General features: G+C 37.6%; 1 protein-coding gene across 1 annotated transcript in view; it reads left to right on the forward strand.

The window, feature by feature from the left end:
- LOC148945690 (uncharacterized) overlaps positions 1-17,032 on the forward strand; it is a 35,149-nt gene extending 18,117 nt beyond the window's left edge. Inside the window, 2 exon segments of the mRNA XM_089098318.1 lie at positions 196-366; positions 15,245-17,032. Coding sequence (XP_088954444.1) covers positions 196-366; positions 15,245-16,689 — 1,616 coding nt within the window. The 3' untranslated portion in view covers positions 16,690-17,032.
- The last annotated feature ends 7,084 nt before the right edge of the window (positions 17,033-24,116 follow it).

Below are 24,116 nucleotides of genomic sequence, written 5' to 3' on the forward strand. Positions count from 1 at the left end.
ACTATTCTTGTAATATTGTCACTTTTCCAAATCTATTGCTCTTTTTTTGTATATATTTAAAAAGTGTCTAGATGCTGCGAGGATCAATTTACCTTTACTCCTCGATTAATTGCTATATAAAAATTATGTGGCATTTTATATTTTTAATGACTTATCAACTTGTTTTGTCTTTAGCTTTTACTCTAATTTTTTTAGAAGCCCAAGGCACATCTTCAAATGAGGATAAAGATATTTTTGGAAGCCCCCAGCCTATGCTATTAATGAAACATGAAACAAAACTTTTTGCTATGTCTCCTGGCACCTCTGGAAATTGTCAACATAAGGATAACCTTGTTAAACTGGAGCCGAACATTGATGGGGATGAAGGTATGCTTCAAATATCTGGATATTCTGTATTTTTTTTTGCGTCCAAAATATGAAAGTGTATTTTAAACTTTCATTAAAATTGTTGTTGTGCGTGAGAGATAGGTCTTTATTGCATCTTAGTAGTTTCGAAAAAAAAAATTAGTAAAAAATAATCCCAGATTGTTTTGACTATTGTATAGCATTTATTGTATAACAATTGTATAAAGTATAACATTTTGTAACCCAGTTAAACTCGTGAATAAAACAACAAATTGAATTTAATTTAAAACTTTTATCTGGATTTTGGAATTCATTAGAAGTCTTTTACAATTTTTAAAATATGGATTTAGTTTTACATAATAAAAATAATAGGTCTTTTATGGCATATATGCTTTAATAATATGCCAACGTAAAACCTCTGTAGTTTAATCATTCTCTTCTAGAAAAACCTTTGTTTCGCTAGAAAGCTAGCGAAACAAAGTCGCTAGCTAACTTCTAGAGGCTAGGAAAGACTCTTGATCATTCTGCAATAGCCATAGTAAAAAACGCAACTTCATTTCTCGAGGGCGTACTGAATAATGAACAACTACCACTTCATTATTGTATTTTTTTCTTTCCACAGCTGTTTAAAGTAAAGAACGAACAGTAAAGCTTGTAATAACTGAATATTACTAGGAGACAAAAATTTGTAATAAAACCTTATTACTTTCCTAGAAACCAGCATCATCCATTTATAATTAACAGAAGAAGTTACCCTGGATGAGGTTCGAACTCGACGCCTTAGGATTGCAAGGCTCTACTGATTCAGCCGCCGACGCTTGTATATTCTGAAAGTATATACAGCTTGAAACAACATCAAAAAGGAGTTACATAAAGGACCAATATAGTTCATTATAAATGGGGCCTATGCTAGTTTTATTGGATATAGCTGAAAACCTAATAAAGAACAAAACACAGCACATAGTAACTAAAAGTTGAGATAATCAAACAGTTCGTGGTAACGAACTGTAAGTAAGGAGCGACCCAGCTCAATGGTAACCGAAACTCTAGAAAACGGGTTTTTGATACCAATAGATACATCAATAGAATCAGATTTTAATGCTGATTTCAAATATATAACTTTCATCAAGTTTAGTGCTACCCATCAAAGGTTGCGTGCCTGAAAAAATTTGGCTGATTTTCAAAAAAAGGGGGAAACACCCCTTAAACGTTATAGAACCTTAATGAAAATCACACCATCATTTTCCGCATGTCAGAAAAACCTAATGCAGAGTTTTCAAGCACCTATATGCAAAAATTTGTCATTTTGTATTTTTTGCCAGAATGAAGAACATAGATGCGTGTTTATTTGTTGTTTTTTTTTGTTTGTTTTTTTCAGGGGTGATCGTATCGATCCAGTGGTCCTAGAATGTCGTGAGAGGGCTCATTCAAACGGAAATTAAATGTTCTAGTGCCCTTTTTAAGTGACAAAAAAATGGAGGGCAACTAGGCCCCCTCCCGCGCTTATTTTTTTCCCAAAGTCACCCGATCAAAATTTTGTTCAGCATGGTCGAAAATATGATAAATATGTCTTTTAGGATGACTTAATCCCCCAAGTCCCCAGGGGAAGGGCTAAAAGTTATGAACTTTACCCAATGTTAACATATAGATATTGGTTATTGGGAAGTATACAGAAGTTTTCAGGAGGGTTTTTTTCTGGTAGTGGGGGGGGGGGGTCGGGGGTTATTTTGGAGGATCTGTTCATGAAGGAAGTTGTCATGGGGGAAGGGAAATTGCCACGAAGGGGGCGCCGGACTTGCCAGCATTATTTATTGGTTATTGGGAAGTATACAGACATTTTCAGGAGGGATTTTTTTCTGGAGGGGGGGGGGGCTAGAGGAGGGGGTTACTCTGGAGAATTTTTCCTTGGAGGATGTTTCTTTGGGATAAGGGACATTTCTATAAAGGGGGTTCTGGATTTCCAAGCATTATTTAAAAAAACGATCAGAAATTAAATTAAAAAAAAACAAGTTTTTTCAACTGAAAGTAAGAAGCAACATTAGACCTTAAAACGAACAGAAATTATAACGTATTTGAGGGGGTTCTCCCCCAAGTCAATACCTCGCTCTTTACGTTACATTTTTTTTTAGTGCTTTCAAAAGAGCTATATCTATTCTAAATAAACGGCCTTTGTGATTCAGGGGTTTGTGAATCAAAATTTTAACTTTTAACGTAAAGAGCGTGGTATTGACTAAGGGGAGAACCCTCATATACGTAATAACATATACGTAATAAAAAAAAACAATAAAAAAAACAAGTAAGACGGCTCAATAGTAATCCAAACTTTTAAAAACGGAATTTTTATGTCAATAAACGTTATCAAAAGAATGGGTTTATAATGTTGATCCTAAATACATAAATTTTAATAATTTTAGTATTAATCATCAAAGGCTACGAGCCTGGAAATATTTACCTGATTTTCTAAAGAGGAAAGAAACATCCCCTACAAGTGAAAGGATTCTAATGAAAATCTCACCGTCAGATTCAGCGTATCAGAAAACCCTATTACATAGGTTTCAATCTCATATCTACAAAAATATGCAACTTTGTATTTTTAGCCAGAAGAAAAATATACGAATATAGAAGTTAGTTACGCAAGTTAATTTGTAAATTACGTCAGAACCAAATTTAGAGACAGCCATTTAGCAAAAGAAAAAAAAAATTTATACAAATTTTGTTTACTTATTCAATGACGGTGAGCCAAAATAAAAGCTGCATTAACTAAAAAACGATCAGAAATTAAATAAAAAAAACAAGTTTTTTAAACTGAAAGTAAGGAGCGACATTAAAACTTAAAACGAACAGAAATTATTCCGTATATGAAAGGGGCTGTCCCCTCCTCAACGCCTCGCTCTTTATCATTTGGTTACTTTTTTCTAAACGCGATTTTTAACTTTTGGTTACTATGGGCAGTGGCTCTCTCTTTACTAGGTTGCAGCTACCGCTGCAACCATGATTTGGAACTTAATGATGGTGGCATTTATAGGAAAGAAGGACGTATATATGAGCAACATCTTTTATATGAGCTACCAAAAATTTGTCTAAGATACAGTCGATACCAAAACGCTCAATAACAACACCCCCATACCGATACTCGTAATATTGATACGTCAGATACCAATACAGCGTAGAGCCCTTTCCCCAGGGACTATGGAGGGTCATGTCATCACTAAAACCATAGATATTGGACCTTTGAACTATTATTAACAAAATGGCTATCTCAAAATGTTGATTGGATAACTTTGGGGGGAGGGGGGTTAGTTGCCCTCCAATCTTTTGGTCACTTAAAAGGGCATTTATAAATTTAATTCACTTTCGAATGAACTTCTACACATCTCTCTATGATGCTCGGGCCACCCCCTAGCCCTGCTAGCAAAAAAAAGAAGAATAAAAAACGGGAGAAAGATCAGTGCTACCGATGCAAAAAAGTGATTTTCTTTGCTGCTCAAGGAGTGGGACTGTAATTTCCCTGTAAAAGGTTTTCAACCATGCTGATTCAAATGGCACACTTTTCATTTTAATCTGACGCCATTTTCGTGCGATTTCAGGCTTTTTTTCGAAATCACCATAAATTTCTTTTCGCAATAAACTTTTACTTTTAAGACAAACCGAAATAATTGTCACCATTCCTGGATCAGTGCCAGATGGCAATTTTTTTCACTAGGAGCTTTTTTCTAAACACGGTTTTTAACTTTTAGTTACTATAGGCTAAACTTTTAATTACTAAAAATGAGGATACCAAAACACCCAATAACCCTACGCCCATACCGATACGCGTGATATCGATACGTCAGATACCAATATAGAGTACAACCCTTTCCCCAGGGACTATGGAAGGTTTTATCATCACTAAAACAATAGATTTTGGACCTCTGAACTATGTTGAACAATATAACTATTTGAAAATTTTGGTTGGATGATTTTGGGGGAGGGCGCCTATAGGGAGGGGGGCTAGTTGCCCTCCAATATTTTTTGTAACTTAAAAAGGGCACTTACAAATTTAATTTCCTTTCGAATGAGCTTTTACGCATCTCTCTATGATGCTCTGGACATCCCCTAGCCCTGCTAAAAAAAAAGGGAGACAAATCCGATTCTAAAAAGCGATTTTCTTTGTTGTTCAAGGAGGGGGACTGTAATTTTCCTGTCTAAGGTTTTCGACCTTGCTGATTCCAATGGTGCACTTTTCATTTTGATCTGACGCCATTTTCAAGGCGTTTCAGGCTTTTTTCCGAAATCACTATAAATTTCTTTTCGCAATTAACTTTTACTTTTAAGATGAACCAAAATAATAGTTACCATTCCTGAGTAAGTGTCAGATGGCAATTTTTTTTTCAATATGCGGTTTTTTCAAAACAAGTTTCTTAACTTTTGGTTACTATGGGCTGTGGTTCGGTCTTTACTAGGTTGCAGCTATCGCTGCAACCATGACTAAAACTAAGACACTTTTTTTTTATTCTTATATTCACGGCGCCAGGCACTTAAAGGTATCTGATATGCCGCTATTTAATTACCTCGTTTTGACACCTCGGGTTTTTAAATGTCTGCTGAACCTTCCTGTGAAGGAATCAACAGAGAGATTTGCAGGAATAACTTCCCCAAGAACATTGTTCCAGATAGAAGTGCAACGCCAGATGAAGCTCTTCCCCTTGTACTCAATTCTTTGCATGTCTTCCTTTAGATAATTGGACAAAGTTGTCTGCCTTCGCGTCTTGTCGGCTGGACAAAGGGAAGGAACAATACGAGAGAGCTCGTTTGAATGAGGTAAATTGATGCACTGCTAGAAAACAGCCATTGACGCTACATAAAACCTTTCATTTAGAGGCTGGAATGAGTCATTTGTAGAGGTGCAGCCCGCCCTGTTTGTCCTATTTTGGATCTTTTGGAGTGATCCTAACTGCTTTTTCGGGGCACCAGCATATAGCGGGCATCCATATTCAGCTGTTGGTCTGATACAGGACTTGTAAAGTGGGATAATCGAGGTGGATAAAAAGGTTTTTACAGCGAAAAGTGACTCCGAGCTCTCTTGCGTAGGAGGTTCTCACCCGAACAAGGTGGTTATTCCAAGACAGATCGGCGGAGAAATGAATCCCCAGTAGACGAAGATCGTCGACTCACTTTATAGTTGCATTTTTGAAAATGAAACTGGGGTTTTTGCGTGGCATCTTTGATCGGGTGATAAGAAGCTCCTTTGTTTTCGATGCATTATAGCTGATCATCCATGTATCAGATCACTTTTCGATTTTGTAAATTTCTATCTGTAGGAAAGGGAGGCTTGTGTTGGGTCTTTGTGTTTTGATATGGCTGAGTGGGTCGTGGTATCGTCGGGAAAGTGATGTAGAGGGCTTGTAAGGTTGTCTCCCATGTCATGTAGTGTAGATAAGGAAGAGTGCAGATCCCAAGACACTGCCCTGTAGAACCCCTGCTTTCACTGAATATTCTCGGGGAATGAACCCGTCGAGGACGACCCGCAGTGAACGATGTGAAAGAAAGTTTTCAATCACTCCTGCCAGACATCCACGAACACCGTACGCAGGGAGTTTCTTTAGCAGGCCACGGTGCCATACTCTGCCTAAAGCCTTGGTAATGTCGAGTGACAATAACCTAATTTCATTACCCCCTTGCCAAAAGTTACATCCAATCCTGATACTGCGCCACTAGGCAGTCTAACGTTGAGCGTTTCCTCCGGAATCCATATTGGCGACCGCCTAGAAGGACATTTGATTCCAGGAACTGTTAAATGTTTTATTGGAGACGCATTCATAGACTTTGCCAACGCAAAGGAGGAGGTTAAGAGGCCTATAGGAGTCCAAGCTCGATGGATTGCCTTATGGCTTTAGGGAAGGTATAACTTGGGCGGATTTCCATGTTTGCGGGAACGTTCCGGAGCGAAAGCATATCCGGAAAAGCAATGACAATGGTTCAGCTAGTTGGGCATTGCAGGATTTGAGGACAACTTTTGGTATGTTGTCAAGGGTTCTAGGCGTTTACCCCCCACCCCGCCCCCAGCGATACCCCTCCCCCCGTGGAAAATACCCCAGCTTGGGGTATTTTTCCAAATTTGATAATTTTATTTGAGTTTTATTTCTGTAGGGGAAGGAATTTTGGTACTTTGTATATTTTGCGCCACTCACTCAAGTTTATGCTGTGTAAAGTTCGAGAACATACCGGTTGTTTCGTTAGTTTCTTCGTTACTTTAGAAATAAATTTGGGCTATAGATTTACACATTAGGGGGGGGGGGGGTAAAGTATAGCGGATCTGCATGCAAAATATGTTTTGTACAACAATTCTGCATATTAGAAAGATAGGTAGATAAGTGTATTTTAAATCCAAATATACAGCCAAGAACACAGTAAAATAACACAAAATGAAAGGCACAAATAACAAACTTTGATGAGCGATCTTGATAAAACACTTAAATGAAACATTACATTAACCTAATAATAGTAGTTAATACTGGAAAAAATGGCCATTGTAAACAAAAACACTTAACCCTTGGAAAAAAACACTTAAATGAAACATTACATTTACTTTATACTGGGATTTTTTTTTTTTGTTAACAACATTTCCAGGTACCTCGCTATTCTTCTGTAAATTTTTAGTGGCCATATACCTAGAAACAATTGTTTTCTAACTTCAAACTGTCCAAATACTTCCCCCCCCCCTTATGTGCAAATATATAGCCCAAATTATATATTTCCCATATATTCTGTCACTTGTCTTTGTCTTGTCTCGCGCTAAGCTGAAAAAATCTAACGAAAAAAACCGGTTTGTTCCCGAGTTTTACATAGCATAAGCTTGAGTGAGCGACCCCTTAATACAGAAGTATCAAAACTTTTTCCCCCTAGAGAAATTAAAAAATAAAACTCAAGTAAAATTCTTAAATTTAGAAAGCCTTATTTTCCACGGAGAGGGGGGGGGCAATCACCGGCCACCGTTGTCAAGCCCTATGGCTTTGGTCACATCAAGATGCCGCAAAATGCGAAGGATCTTAGGAGCAGCAAAATTCACACGATCCAGGACAGTACAGGCTCAGTCCGAGAAACTTGGAACTCCTCTACCGTCTTCATCAAGATTCGAGAATTTGGCAAAATCCTTAGCAAGAGATTCAGTCTTTTCTTGTGGATCTTGTACCGTGGATCTTGTACCACAGTCCCCTTTAATCTGTAGAGGAGGAATTGAAGCCCACTTGGAGGACGGTAAAGTTTCCTTGTCAGCTTTCCACCAACTTTTTGCCAAAGTATGCTGAACCTTGGTGGCAAATTTCTCCTTATACCGAACCCGGCACAGCTGAATCGCATGAACTGCATCCTGTGTGTAAAAGATAAAAGATATTTATTTCGAGAAATTACTATTACAAGCCCTGAAGGGCCGAATTCGAATTTCGAAGTCCATAAAAAAAACAAACAAGCAAGAAAATCATAACAAAAGCACAACAACTAAAAAATCGGCAACCAATGCAAAAAAATAAATAAATAATTAAATATTGGAATGCTATATGATTGCTTTGTCACTTATATTAAAAACTGCAAAATGGCAACTAGTTAAAAAGATAAAAACTGATAAAACTGAAAAAATAAATAATATACACATTAACAAATGTTTAAAAAACAACATAAAAAGGAGATAGGGAAAAAAAGAGTATAAAGAAAAACGAGCTGTTTCTTTTATTATATAAGAGAAAAGACAAAATATGTACAAATTAACCACTATTTATTATATCAGTAAAAAAAGGGATAAAAGATTTCTTATACCGTAAGGTAGTACAAAGAATGGGAGATAAGGTGGGGATAGGCTGGGACACAGTTCGTGGAGAATGATTTCTACCAGGTACATGGTATTCGGGGAAAAGGTTCGCAGTACGGGGGTTCAAAAGTGCCAACTTATCAAAACGGAGGCACAAATTATTTCTTCGTCTCTCGAGGGTCTCTAGGTTTGAAATATTTAACAAATGCAAATATGGTATCTTGCCCTCTTTAAAAATAATTCTTAGAGCTCTCTTTTAAACATTTTCAATTTTTTGTGTTGCTTCAGTTGAGAGGCCAGCGTGCCACACAGGACAAGCATACTCTAATATGGGACGCACAAAAGATATGTATACTTGTAGTAAATGTGATTGGGGGGAACTTAAATTGTTTAAAAGTTTAAGGAGGGAAAGCGAGGATTTTGCTTGTTGTAGGATATTATTTATATGGGCATCCCATTTCAAATTGGAAGAAATTGTAACACCAAGGAGTTTAAGAGATGTGACAGAGGTTTCAGGAGGATTAGGGGCAAGAAAAAGGGGAGGGGATTTAAGGAAACTTGCTGAGACTATTGCGGATTTAGAAGGGTTAACTGTCATGTTGAGGAAGAGGCCTCACAGGCAATATCTTGGAGTATGCCCATTGGGTTGCTAAAGATGTTTTTATGACATATCTCTAAAACTGTCAGGTCATCGACAAATTTCCACCTATTGTCATAAAGGGTGGAAAGGCTATTAATCATAAGAGAAAAAAGGAGAGGGCCTAGAATAGTCCCCTGAGGAATGTCATTAAATATGGGGAGATGATCTGGGAAACAATTGAGATATTTAACTGCTTGAGATCTATTAGAAAGAAAAGAGGCGACGAGCTTAACAAGGAAAGTTTCAATGTGGAATTCATTTATAAGTTTATCTATGAGTAAATTGTGGTTAATCAAATCGAAGGCTTTTTGAAGATCAACAGAAATTAGATTAAGCCAAGTGTTAGGTTTTTCAAGTAATTTACCCATGATATCAACAAGATGGATCAGGTAATGAGAGGTTGACGTGGATTTGAGCTTACCAAACTGTCTAAGATCAATGAGGGGGAGGACTTTCATCTTAAGCCAGTCTGCGAGAAAACTTTCATACAATTTTGAAAAAATCGAGGTGAGGGTAATAGGACGAATGCCATCAAAGCCAGGCTTCCCATTTTTCTTTTTGATTGGGGTTATAAAGCCTTGTTTCCAATATTGAGGGAACTGTCCAGATTCTGTAATTTCATTAAACAAGGTGGATAGGGGTTTTGAGAGGTAATCACTGAAAGCTTTAATCAGAGGAACAGGAATATCAAAAGTGCAAATGCTTGATCGTTTTAGTTTTTCATTTTTTTTTACAACTTCAAGTTGAGAAATATGTGGGAGTGAAAAAGGATCAGGAATATCTGGAAATGCGTAAGATAGTGGTGGGAGACTCTGGACAATAGAAGCCAGAAGCTCATTGAGGTCATTAGCTGTGGTCTTTGGAGGTTAATTCATATTAAAATTTAGTTGTTCTTGACTCTTGTTGTTAAGTTTTTTAATTTCATAATACTATTTTTTTGGTTGATCAGGTCGCACTTTTTGAATTTTATTTTTATAGTAGGTTCGTGCAGTTTTTTTAACTTGACTTCTTAATTCCCTTAGTGACTTGTTCGCTTCAGAATAATTACCCTGTTAATAAGCTTATTTTAGTGTATATAAACAATTGAATGTAATTATTTATGGAAGATTTATCAGTGGAACACTTTCTGATTTTTTTTTTTTCTGGGAAACATAATGAGTAGGAATCAGTTAGTTTTTTATAAAAATCTACATTTTATCATCAAGGTTATTAGAATTATAAAAATCTGACAAATTTTCACTGGTCAGCCATGATCCAAAAGAAAAAAAGGCCTGTGTCACTGAGGGGACGGCAAACCCCAATGGAGGTAGTAAAGGAATGTTCAATGGCTGAAGAGGGAGAAAAAGAAGACAGTAGTGGTAACTGCCTCCTAATGGTGGCAGTGCTAGCGAGGAGTTGTAATACTTACTCATGTTTGAACAAATAACATCCAGAGAGGTGTTACCTTTTGTTGTAGATATTTTAACCTGTTGTTTAATATTAAGAGAGGTGCAGATATAGTCTATCCTCAGGTCATTCGCATCGCCAAGTACGGAAATACCCGTGTTCGGGTACTTCGATAACACAAAGTCAGAACTTATAAAAAATCGTTGTATAAATTTGTGTTTCTAGTCAACACTTTGGTTAGGGGAATGATAAAAAACGGCGGTTACCATTAGATTGAAAGGGCGGGGAAGTACTTTCGGTCTGAGGTTCAGCCATAGAATTTCATCATAATCTGGTAAGTTGGGGGTGGGGATGAGTTTAGGTTGGAGGTTATCTCGGACAAAAAATAATATACCACCCCCTTTTTTCCCGAGAGGGTGATCGGGAGGGCGACGTTTTATAAACTGAGTATAATTGCTGATTTTTAGGAAATCTGCTTTCTGTGACTGAACCTCTGTCACATCAATAATATTAGTTTTATGAATTTCAGAGATACCCTCGAGTTTGGTAATTTTATCAAAACTCAGGCTCTCAGCATTGGTTAGTAGGAAAGTTGGAAATTTAAACCTATTTGGGTATTGGGATTTTTTTTCAATTTGGGATGGAGTTCTTTGGGGTTAAAGTTTATGAGAAGGATGCTGTGGGTAAGGGTGTGGTTTTGAGGCATTATTAAAAGGCGGGACTGGACCGGGCTTGAGAGAAAAGGAGGACAGCGGACAAATTATGGGAATATTATTAAGTTGGGATGGAACTACGGTGGAATTCTTCTTACTATTTGAAGTTTTAGAAACTCTGCATGGATGTGTTACATGTGGATCATTCTGCCTGCTTACTCTTAAACCAGAGTCATTCTGGTAGGGTAGCCAGGGGGGATAAAGTGCAAGGGAAGGGAGAAAGGTTTCCTGGTGATCTGGGATTAAGTCAAATTGGGAGTGTTCTTTATATGGGGGGTGGGGGGGGGCAAGATGATGCTGAGAGAGGGAAGTACGGTGGGGGTGTTTGAGAGGGGAGGGGTTGTGTTTATTTCGGCAAATAAATGGTGGAGTCCAGAACCGGTCGGTAACTTCTTGGACGCACGGAGAAGAACGGAGTCGAAAGGAAGTGGATTTTTGGGAGGAAAATGAGTGAGGAAGGGTTTGGGGATGGTCCGAATTGAGTAGTGATTATGAGGGTTGGACTGACTGGGCAGCCGTAAGTACTTGGGGCGGAGGATTGTTTCGAGGGATGGATTCCTGAGGTATACTGCGCTGTATCGGGTATGCAGGGGGATAAGACTGAAAGTCGAATGGAACACGAACTAGGGGAGGGGGGGGGGGTCGTGAATACTTTCGGCGTCGCCCTAAAAAACGTTGGGTTACCTTGTTACCTTGACTGGTAACAGCTGGGACTGCCCAAGTTTGTGCACTTGTTTTTGTTTGCAGCTCGATTTATTTCGTAAAAAGGAAGGGGGGACATAAATATGCAGGCTATCACACCCAAAACAACGCCCACTTGATGCTAACTTACATAAAGGAACGTGGTCAAAATTACACTTTGTTTTAGTACACTTGCCAGTGAGGTAAAAACGACAAAAGTGCAATAACGAGCACTTCTTTTGGTCGCACTTCGTTATATAAGAATTGGGTACAAACTCTTGGACTAGCTTCATTTTGTTTTTTGAAGTTACGGGTAATAGATCCATGATTATAGGGGCACTTTGGACCTAATTTACAATTTCCTTGCTTAAAAAACTTGCAATTTTTTATAACACTCTTATCAGGAATACTTTTTTCCTGCAGCTTGCTTGGAGACCGATCATGTCCAAAATGACATTTATCACCTAATTTGCAAATACCTGCCAAAATTATATTAGCCCATTTGCGATTATTTGCAGAGAAGTCCTTATTATTAGTCAGAATCACTTCAGTACTTTCAAAACAAATTCGGGCATCTCTGATTGAGTTCTCAAGGTCAGGATTGTAATTAGGTTGAATAGAGGTGATACTGGGGTCAGGTACAATTTGTGAACTTAGGTTTATGTCACTCGTTGTGGCTAAAGTTGATGAACTTAATCCTCTGCTTATTAATATTCATTGAGCTTGGGGACAATGCACTGTTTTGATGATGAGAATCTAAGGTGTTATTTACCTCGTTTGTGATGGAATAATTTGTAAATTGACTGCTTGAATAATTTTCATAAATTGACAAAAAATCTCTAATTAGCATTAACACATCAGTTACCTTTTCTTTTAAAGTCAAAATTTTTGTAAAATCTGCTTGTGATGAGGGGGATGTTGTGACGCTGTCCGTTTGAACATATTTATCCATGCTGGATTCAGGGGTTTGGCATGATACATGCGTTGGACCTTCGGGAAGAACTTGGCAATGGGGTGGGGCAAGGAAAATTGTAGGACCAACTGAACTAGCCTCCTGGGGCTTGTTTGATTTTTCTGTTGAAACAGAAAGCTGGCTGTGTGGAGGGTCAGGATAAGGAGTAGGACTGCTTAGGGCACTTAGGATGCTAAGAATTCTTTTTCTTTCAACTGGGGTACGAGGCATTCGAGGGAAGCCAGAACGGGGTACAGAAAGACCCGGAGAAGAAGTAAGGTTTACCTTGGATTTAGTGGAGCAGTCAAGGCACATCCAGGAGTTACTCCAATTAGTAATGTCTATCCTGGCACGCTTTTCGGCCCCTGCGTGGAACCAAGAGTCACAATTGGCACATTTGATTGAGTTAGAAGTAACTCGTAGTCTGCATTTTGGACAGTATTGTTTTTGTTTTGCCATTTGGACAAAGGTCACAATCACTGTAGCTTTGAACTTAGAGAGGTGTTGACAGGTTGAACTCTGACAAAGAACTGAACAAAGTCTGACAAAGTGTGTTGATGAATGTAATTCTATCCTCTTCGCTCTTTGGAAGTAGCCATCGCTTGTGTGCCCTTTGCTTTGTTCGGATAGCCTTCTTACACTGGGCATTGAACCAAGGGTTTTCCTTGCTGGACACCAGGATCTGCTCTGAAGGGATAAACTTTTCAACAGAGTCAACTATGGCCTACTGGTACTTCTCTGCAGCTTTCTCTGGGCCTTCAAGTAAAAAGGCTCCTCTTTTTCCCATTCCCAATCCTCTCGTTCCCAATCACCTCTTATGTATAACCAGATTCTCCGCTCATGCTTTATTGGAGGCCGAATACGAAGGGTTCTCCGTGCAATGGCGGTAACGTGGTCACTTGTGAAAGCATTAATATCTACCTTAAAGGAGTCAGGGTTATCTTTAAGGAAGAGGTCAAGACGAGATGATCTGTCTGGTTCATGATACGTGTCAAAATCGACAAGTTGTTCCAGCTCGTATGAGATAGATCATACAAGTCCGACCTCTGCTTGTCAGTATTTTTGCTCCGAAGCCACACGCTATGATGGACGTTGAAGTCTCCATGGAGGATAATGGGAGACTTAGCGTACTTGTCCCAAATGTATTCGATGGAGGCTTCAAGGTAGCTAGTAATCTGGCTGGTTGGAGGGTTATAGACGGCACCAACAATCACGGACTTGTTTGGAAGGGTCACTCTAACCCACAGAGCTTCTTCAGCTGTTAAATCTGGTATATTTAGGCATGAATATGGTATATGGCTCTGTAGATAAACAGCCAACACCTCATCCTCCGTATTTAATGCCGTCACTACGTTCACGATCTCGCCCGAAAAGTGTGTATCCCTGTATGGCAATCTCACTGCTCTGTATGTCATGGTTGAGATTGGTCTCGGTAATGCACATGATAGACGGTTTGACCAAGTCCACTAAATGTAGGAACTGGTCAAACTTAGATCTGAGACCAAGTGCATTGCAGTGGGCCACCGTAACAGGTCCGTTTAGATGGTCAGTGGACGTGCTAAAGGTCATCTACAAAAGTTCTGTTTTGTCCAAGGTTTTTATTATTGTCAGTCATAGCCAGGTAAAAGAAGCTTTGCCGGGTGGTTAGCCCGACAAGACCTATGCATCCATTTCCATGAATCATTAGACAGTCAACAGCGCCAGAATGCACCTCATCTTCAACATGGAGGTGGTGCCTCGTAATGGGTTGGAATTCGGCAGAAGTGCCTCCCACCTTTATGGGCAAACTGCACAACTGTGGGGAATGACCTACCCAATAAACCAAAAGATATAGTAACTTTACCGTTCAGCTGTGCTGAACAAAATGGCTGTCTCAAAATTTTGATTGTGTTTGAAAAATTATGGTCTAAAGATGAGAGCTGATTGCCCTCCAATCACTTTTGACTCTCAAAAAGGAAACTAGAAATTTAAATTTTGAATTGAATTTAGCTCCTTAAAATTTTCAATGATATTGCTAGCTATGATAGAGCAGCGCTGCCTATGATATTGTGTATATGCCCTATTAATGCCTGTGTGCATATAGTTTTTTGTTTAATTGGAACTCCCCCTTTACGTTCCCTAGAAGTTTCAACTTAATGCCCTTATTGTCAATAGTTAAAATAACCCTATAAGTAAAATTAATGGTGTACACATAGTTTCTTCTGGTTAGTTCAAAATCCGCAGTGACTGACTCTGAAAGGTCTAACTACTCATCTGCGTACTCAGTGGTTATTCATGACGAATTTTGGCAGTATGTTCCTTTTTTCTTTTTTTAAGCTTTGTTTGCCTTTTTTTCGATTATTTGCTTCAAAAAATAATTGGTTGACCATCAAAACTTAATTTTGAAGAAATTACTTTAATTTATAAAAGTAGGGGGCTAACATACTTCATGGATATTACAGTACAAATTAACTTTTTTTTCAGACAAACGCGCTATTAAGTAAATTGATAAACAACCGAATTCCGAATTATTAAAGAAAGAAAGGAATAAAGAATTGGAACTGTTATAAGAATTGTGCCTCAAATTGACTTTTATAAATTAAATAACAAGGTAAGATTTATTAAAGGTGATTTTATGATAACTTTGTAAGGCTAAAAACGTTAAAATATGAATTGTGTGTTAACTTGAAAAAGAGATTTAAGAAAAAAATACAGTATTGGTATTTTTAGCGAATTTTATTTTATTTTAGTTCTCCTTCTTGCAGCATCCTCTGATATTGATATGAGTAAGCACGAATATGGATTAACTAGCATGCCAGGTATTTCAAGTTTATGTCTAAAAAAAGAAACGAATTTGAACTGTCAAAATGAGATGCCGAGCCACATTTGTGAATTTGCAGAAAATTATGTGGGAAAAAATGAGGCGTCTCATGCTGGAAAAAGACCTTTCGAATGTGATATATGTAAGAAACGTTTTACTATAAGTGTCAGTTTATCTCGTCATCAAAGAATTCATACTGAAGAAAAACCCTTTGAATGTGATGTATGTGAGAAAACATTCCACCGAAAAGCCTATCTATCTATTCATCAGAGAACTCATACTGGAGAAAAACCGTTCAAATGTGATATATGTGAGAAATGTTTTGTTTAAAATGGCGTTTTATCTGTTCATAAAATAACTCATACAGGAGAAGCACCTTTCAAATGTGAAATATGTGAGACAACATTCAGCCAAAGAGGCAGTCTAGTTCTTCATCAAAGAACTCATACTGGAGAAAAACCTTTTGAATGTGATATTTGTGAGAAAACATTCCGCGCAAAAACTCATCTATCTGTTCATCGAAGAACTCATACTGGAGAAAAACCTTTTAAATGTGATATATGTGAGAAACAGTTTACTTCAAGTTCCAGTTTGTCTTGTCATCAGAGAACTCATACTGGGGAAAAGCCTTTTGGATGCGATATTTGTAAGAAATGTTTTACTTCAAGTTCTGGTTTATCTACTCATCAAAGAACTCATATGGGAGAAAAATCTTTTGCATGTAATATATGTAATAAACGCTTTACTACAAGTGTTGATGTATCTAATCATCAAAGGACTCATACTGGAGAAAAACTTTTTGAGTGTAATATATGTGAGAAAACTTTTCCCCGAAAAGCCCATCTATTAATTCATCAAAGATCTCATACCGGAGAAAAACCTTTCGAATGTGATATATGTGAAAAAACATTCCGCCAAAAATTCCATTTGTTTGAACATCAGAGAACTCACACTGGGGAAAAACCTTTTGAATGTGATATTTTTAAGAAATATTTTACTTCAAGTTCCAATTTATCTGTTCATCAGAGAACTCATACTGGAGAAAAACTTTTCAAATGTGATATATGTGAGAAACAATTTACTGCAAGTACCATTTTATCTCGTCATCAGAGATCTCATACTGGAGAAAAACCTTTCAAATGTGATATTTGTAAGAAATGTTTTACTGCAAGAAGCAGTTTATCTCGTCATCAAAAAACTCATTCTGGAGAAAAACCTTTTGAATGTGATATTTGTAAGAAATGTTTTACTTCAAGGAACGGTTTATCTTATCATCAAGGTACTCATACTAGAGAAAAACCTTTTGAATATGATATTTGTAATAAATCTTTTACTTCAGTTTCCAATTTATCTAATCATCAAAAACTCTTACCTGAGAAAAATCTTTAAAATGAAATATTTGAAAGAAATGTTATACATCAAGATCTGGTTTATCTAATCATCAAATAATTCTTATTGGTGGAAAATCTTTCGATTGTGATAAGTATAACAAGTGTTCTGCTTAAAGTTACGATCTAAATCGTCATAAAAGAATACCTACAAGAGAAAAATCTTTCGAACATTATATATTTAAGAAATATTTGTCCTTAATTTACGATTTATCTCATCATCAAAGAATTAATACCAAGAATTGAATTTGAAAGGATGCCAAACACTAGATGCTCATGCCTATAAGCTATGTTCTCTGAATTTTCTTCTTTTCCACTTTTGTTTTTATCTGAAACGCTGTTTTTATTTTCAATTTTATTCCAATCCTTTACTTTTCACCTTTTTTTAAATATTTTTAACATTGTCTTTGTGCTTTTGTTTTATTTGACTTTTATCCTATGTAATATAAACAAAACATCTTATTTTTAATAACACGGGTGAAACTACTTTGAAAATTAATCTTGCTCCCCCTGGAAAATGTCATTGATAGCCTTCGAAAGTTCCTATTATTGTTGAAGGCTTTGGTGTTATTAGCCGTCAAGATACTAATTTACCTTAAAACCTGTATTGTTCCTATAAGTTGGAGAGGAGGTGCATAGATTTGTATTATATAAAGCTCTTTTTTTCTTCTCTTGTGCTTTCTATTTTAATTTTGTTTTTCTAGCTCGGGAATGATTATTTAACGTAACTTTTTAGAATTTTTCAAATTTTGATGGAGCAGGGTACTGGGGTAAAGGAATTTCTTTTTGGACCGTACTTAATGACTTTCAAGATATCTGACTATTTGGTTAAATAGTGTGATTATACTAAGCTTTGAAAATAAAAACGGATGACTTTTCGCCCATTCCATATCTTATACGAAATAATTTGTTTATAGTTGCAGATTTGACACTTAGCTTGCGTTGTTTTGTATTGCATATGAAAGTTCTAGTGATATTTAATGCATACCTACAAACAGAAGGATGGGGGGGGGTATAGTGGGTTGATTCGATACTAATTTATGACCAACAAATATGTTCCAATAGAAATGCGACGCTTAACCTGTGTTGTTAACTAATATATGATTTTACTCTTAACGTTTGGTGTTTTGTATAACATATGTAAGTTCCAGCAAGATTCAATGTATAAGAGACTTGCTGCAATGCCTAGCAAGATTCAAAGTGTTATTGCTCTGTATTCCGAGCCCAGACTACGCAGACCCTTCGGTTAAGTGTTGGAGGAGAACAGAGTCCGCATGGAATAACGCAGGCCCTGAAGTAGAAGAGGATTTTCTGCGTGGCCTGATCCCCCCTTTTTTCCCACATGCACTCAGATACCATTATTGATTTATTTTTTCCGCTTCTCTATCCAGATTGTTTCCTTCCTTGTCCGCTACAACATTGTGTCGCGGACAGACTGGAGTGTTTGCTTTGCTCCGCGTTCGGAATAGCTCTGTATTCCGAACCCGGTCCTTGCAGACCCTTCGGTTAAGTGTCTGAGGAGAACAGAGTCCTTGGCCACTCCTCAATCCTATATATCCCTTCTCAGCCCAAACACAGCCCATTTATTCTTGCAAATCCCAATCCCTTACCTGCTCTAAGATTTAACATGTATCATCTAACATATTTATTCTTTTTTTCTATATTCCTATTCTAGAGATGAATAAGTAATCACTGGAAAACACGGGGAAAGTGGCCGGGTTTTTTCCTTGCCATAACGCAGGGCTGAGGCTCACATTCTTCCATACGTCATAAGATTGACTGAGTTGTACCAGCTTTGAGTTTCCTGTATATAATTCTACCATTTCCGCTTAGCCCTATCCGACACAGGTCTTAACTGTGTCAAGAGGGATTCTTGCGTTCACCATTTCAATTGCTGCATCCGATCTTAAGCCGTGTGGTGTGTCTCCTTCATACAGTCCCAGTTCACTCAAATTGTTTACCATACATAGTCGTATGTCATCGTACGTCAATGGTTCAAATCCGATTCCCCTAATATTTGCTTTCAGGAACAAATAATTTTTCGCAGTAAAAGTTAATATCTCCTGAGAAATTTACATAATCCACAAGTGCGGAAACTGGACGGGTTATTGAATCCTTGTTTGGGGAAGTGGAGAGGACGCGGCCTCCAACTGATTTGATAGTTTTTCCGTCGGACTGCAAAAATATCAAGGAGTTTTTCTCACCTTTTCTGACTGCCGTCGTTGGTAGTCTTTGCAAGTCAGAGAACCTTGTTGCAGTGAAAAATATAAGTAGCAAAAAGGCCTTGTTTTGCATTAATATGAATTTCTAAAAATAGTCACTTTCAGACATTATTTTTCTTGCTAAAATTTCTGCAAGGCATTTTAACTTAGCCATTGACATTGGGATGGCTTGTCGATCCGGCAATAGAGCATTTCTTGCTCTGAAGGAACAGTTTTTACATATTGTTGCACTTCATACGAGTGAACTGAGTTTCCCAAATTTGTTTGCGTACTGTATTGCCCTATCACACTCGTTTCAGTGAAAATTGAAGATAATTGACCCGTCAGTGTGCTTAAAGTACTTGCATTTAGCCTAACGGTACAAGAGGAGTCCCGTAGGGCGTACTCCCCTGATGGTTTATATATTTGTTGGTGCACTTTAGTTTTCCCATTTTATCTTTTGAAATTAAGAACCGTACTATATCTAATGGTGCCCTCTCTAGTGTCCTCTCCTCTTGGTGCCAAATAGCCATGAATCTCTCTAAAGCCGATTTCAGAGCATCTTTCTGTTTTTCATATTTTGAATTTTTTAAACTTGACTGCAATTCAACTCTCCTTTTCTCTATTTCCTGCTTGAAGTCATAGAAATATACATAATCCTTTAAAGAAGCTCATTTGATATAATAATAATATTTTTCTTAATCCACTTTTATGCAAGACAAGTGGAGTAAAGTACACTAAAAAGGAAGAAAAATCAAATGCACAAAAACAAAGATAACTTAAACCTTAATCACTGACAAAAATACACGGATAATATTATGGTTTGGGCCTAGGGACCCAAACCATATCTCATTTATTATATAAATTTTTTTCGAAATTGAATAATATAAAACTGATGCAAGGGGAACATAATTGTACATAGCACAAATAAACATAAACTCATAACCTAATCTCCTATCTCGAATACACCCTTACGGCAAACAAATCGGATTTTAAAGCCCTCTCTACATAACTTTTTTTTGACGGAGTGAGAAGTGGCCCAATATCCCCTTTTTCGCCCAGTTTCAACCAGCTTTCGGCTTGCTTACAAACTTTAGGCCACCACGTAGGAGTTACTGGCAACACTGGAACAACCAGCGTGTACTGTCCATCTGCATATCTGCTCATATGCTTGATTATAGCTGGAATTACGCAGAATGGTGGGAAAATATAAAGGTTTCCCAGAGGTAATTTTTGGGTAAAAAAAATCAATGCCCACCGATTCCGGTTGAGGGAAGGGGCTAAAATGGGGCAATTGCTGACCCTTTTTTATCCGTCATGGCGTTTGAATCAAGAGCCATCAGGTCAAAAGCATGACCCGAGTGCCCTCCATAGAAATATTGGAATTTTTCCCATGCATTTTTTTACTGCATAGAGTCTGAAACATCGATTTTCCTTGATCCCAGATCTACTTTATTCTCATATGTTGGGATGGGGTCTATTCTGAGGTATAAGGTTAAACCCATTACCGTTTAAAAAAGATCTTTAATCGCCAATTCCAACCTATGTGAGGTCCCAGATCCCTTTCTCCACTATTTACTACAGATAAATGGTCTACGAACTCATTTATTCTATGATTTTTTTGTCTTGCTCCATTGGAAATAAGGACCCTGTTCAAAGCATATGCTTCTTTTACCGAAATATTTTGGTCTTTTTCAGGATTTTCCCAAAACCCCCGCATGCTTACAACTTCTGACTCAGGGATACTCATAACAGCTCCCCAAACACAATTAGATGCATCAGTTTGGATTTTTACTGCCACATGTCCTTCGAAATGCCAGGCAAAATTCTTGGGGCTTCCCAGAGGAAACACCAAAATCTTAGTTCCTCTTTTGTGTCGTTATCGAGTCCCTTAAAATGATACTGCTCACGCTCCATGCTCGCCAAAAATTGCGTACACCGTGAAATAAGCAACCGAGCATGTGGAAAAGCTGGGCTGGGGGACAGCGTAACCCATAAACTTTTGAAAGGATTTGATATCCACCCTCTCTGTGGATAATAGGTTTTCCACCAATTTGGACATCTTCCCAATCTTTTCCTCCGGAACAATGAAGGCAGGCACTTTCGTGTCGATTATGACACCGCGGATATTTTATTTAACCTAAGCGGATACCAGCGGATATTTTATCCGCTGGGTTGGCTAGAGAACTGACTTTTGGGACAACGTGGACCCTATTTCAGTTAGAACGGTTCAGAGACAGCGTTCGTTAGAACGGTTCAGAGACAGAATTTCAGTTAGAATTCAGTTAGAACGGTTGCAGAGACAGCGATGGCAGAATTAGCTTCATGAAAGTTAGATCTTCCGACAACGGTGTCATCCACGTACCTGCTCGTCCACACCTATATTCCTTAATACAGAAACAACCATATTTCCGACCTCCTGATGCGCGAACCCTGATAAGGAATAACCAAAAGGTATAACATTAAAAACGAAGTACATTCCTCACCACCCAATTCTAAAATAACTTCTGGAATTCTTGGATATCCGTAAATGATCATAGGCCAACTTTCCTTCTCGAAGCCCCACAAAATAGTTAAAATCAAGGACACCGCGGACGTCGTTTAGCACCTCAAGATTGAAATTTCGTTTTTCAGTCCAAAGATTTATATATCGCGCATCAACAATCACGCGAGGTTTTTGTGGTTCAACTCCTAGAGGAAGGACCACATCAGGGGGGGGGGGGGGCGCCCATGAACACCTGCTATTCCATATATGCTAATCGAATTTATTTTGAAGTCTCCTGTATTGTTCTAGTGATAAAACAATCGAAATCCATAGTTCTTTTATTGTTTTTAAACACGTGGTATGGGTGTACAGCTATTATAAGTTTCATTTTTGTAGCTACCCCGAAACATTTGAAAACAATTTTCCATAAAACCACTTTCAATCCAGGTTATAAACTCATCAAAATTTTCACATTTCCCTAAGTTTTCTCTCAAACTCGTCCAACTCTCTATTCTAGTTGACAATGTACCAGCAGCATATTCACTTCTGTTCAGTAATTCCAGCTCTGGTATACTTGACCGTGTCGATGTAAGCAAATTCCCATATTACGTTTCGGATAAACCGAATGTCTTCTAAGTTCCGTCAACGGCTTCACCCACCAGAAATCATCCATGGATCCCTAAAGAAAAATGACAAGTCTTTGTCCAAAAATCAATATGAATGCTCCTCAATCTTAAAGAGACATTTCTAATCATGCATCCTTAGTATCCACTAATCTAACAAGACACATTTTCTTTTTTCGAGTTGAATTGCAACAGTTTTTTTTGAATAATTGTAAATTCTTCTTTAACCACTATTTTTCTTTTATGAATACACATAGGTTCATACGAATATGCAGACATAAATGCTAACCCATACACATGCAAGCATACATATGCTCCTTACCCCGGCGCCGCGCCGGCGGATCGACCGAAAGCCGCCACCGAGAGGCCCAGTCGAACGCCACCGAAGTGTTGTAAAGTCACCGGAACGCCGCCGCCGGTAGAGTTGGCGGCATTCGGTCGACTTTAAATTAATTTTGCGGCAATTCTTAATTGCGTCAACCGCAAAGTCGGAGCTTTTCCTTCTCGTGTGGTTTAGTATTTCGATTTTCCTGATTAGAAATCAAGCAGGGCTTTCACTATCTCCGAATTTTCGAGTATTTCCCAGAAAATCTATGCTTCATCCCGAAAAAAAAATGTGGTTTCCCAAACCCCCGAAAATCACGCAATCACGGTGCCACTCCTAGCGATTTATCACCAGTGACTTTCCCTGACAAATATTACTTTTGCATACCATATTCTTCACTGCTCTCTTGTTCATTAATTTTCGTCTATTTTGTTACTTTGCATAAAAACCAGACAGATGCAATATGCAATTGCAAATATTGCAATATACACAGTTCTTCATATGTTGACAAAAAAAGTATCGTCTTATGAAATGAGTTTAAATCATTTCGAATGCAGTTTCCCTATCGCTATTTCTTACAGCATTCGTAGTCAAGAATTTTATTTTCAAGCTGAATAGAATTGTAGAACGCATTCACTACTATGCAGCTTCAGCCTTCAGTTGGATTTTGAAATTGACAGCCGACAGATTATTTCTACAGCTGAATTGCAATTTTGTATATTTTTTTTTTTTGCTGTTTTTAGATAAGATTTTCTTAATGTTTAATACCGAGTCTTTGAAGTTCAGATAGAAAATACAATCTTATTTCAGAAAAATTTCCCCCCCCCAAAAAAAAAAACCTTCTATTGAGAAAAAAATTTATCTATAGACTAAGCTATGTACAAGGTTGGGGAATTAAAGATTGAAACAGAATTTACCCCAAAAATTTTATTAATAAATAATTTGTAAATTTTTGCCTTTCGGGGGGGGGGGGATAGGGGGCTATAATTTTAAAATGATAATACCTCATTTTTCTGTTATTGAAAGCAGGGGTGCCAAAAAGATAATTATTTTTTTCATCTAGAGTGGAGACAGAAGAAAATGATATCAAATTCCCTGGGAAACCATTGAAATACTGTGATAGACCCAGGGTCTTCCATTAGGACTTGTTCATTGTCTTGGGTATTTTGCGATTTCTCATAGGCTACTGGCCTAATTTGGCTTTTGTGTGTGCTCCCTTTTAATTAGATTCTTTGGATCTTATTTAATGCCACGGTGAATCTATGACTCAATTTTCGAATAGTTTGAGGTATATCTGAATAATTTGAACATTTTTATTTTCGTATTTGTACCCCTTTATTCATACCCTAAATTTTTTTTTCAAGGAACACTAAGCTGTTTAACGTTATTTTGCGCGTTTGTTTGAACCATATAGTGACCTAGTTAATTATTAAGTAAATTATTTTTCTAATGAAGGCTGAGACGGCACCCTATCAAGGTGGTATCCAGAGGGGGTGGGATAGGTAGGTATTACATTTAAATGATAATCTCTCGAATTTTTTTTTATTGAAAGCAGAGATCCTAAAAAGTTATTTGTTTTTAAATTTAAAGCAGAGACGACATCCTATCAAGGTGGTATCCAGAGGGGGGGGGGTAGTGAGCTATCATATTTAAATGATAATACCTTGATTTTTTTTTTGAAAGCAGGGGTGCCTGGTCCAGTGCCCAAGTTACATTAAAAGGCCAGGTCATAATAAAAGCTTTCACTTTGGGAGGTTGAAGAAGGAGTCTTTGATAGTCTTACGACCTCAGGGT

The sequence above is a fragment of the Artemia sp. Qi Xiang Cuo genome, chromosome 12 (assembly GCF_049724085.1).
Source record: "Artemia sp. Qi Xiang Cuo chromosome 12, ASM4972408v1, whole genome shotgun sequence".
NCBI classification, from domain to species: domain Eukaryota; kingdom Metazoa; phylum Arthropoda; class Branchiopoda; order Anostraca; family Artemiidae; genus Artemia; species Artemia sp. Qi Xiang Cuo.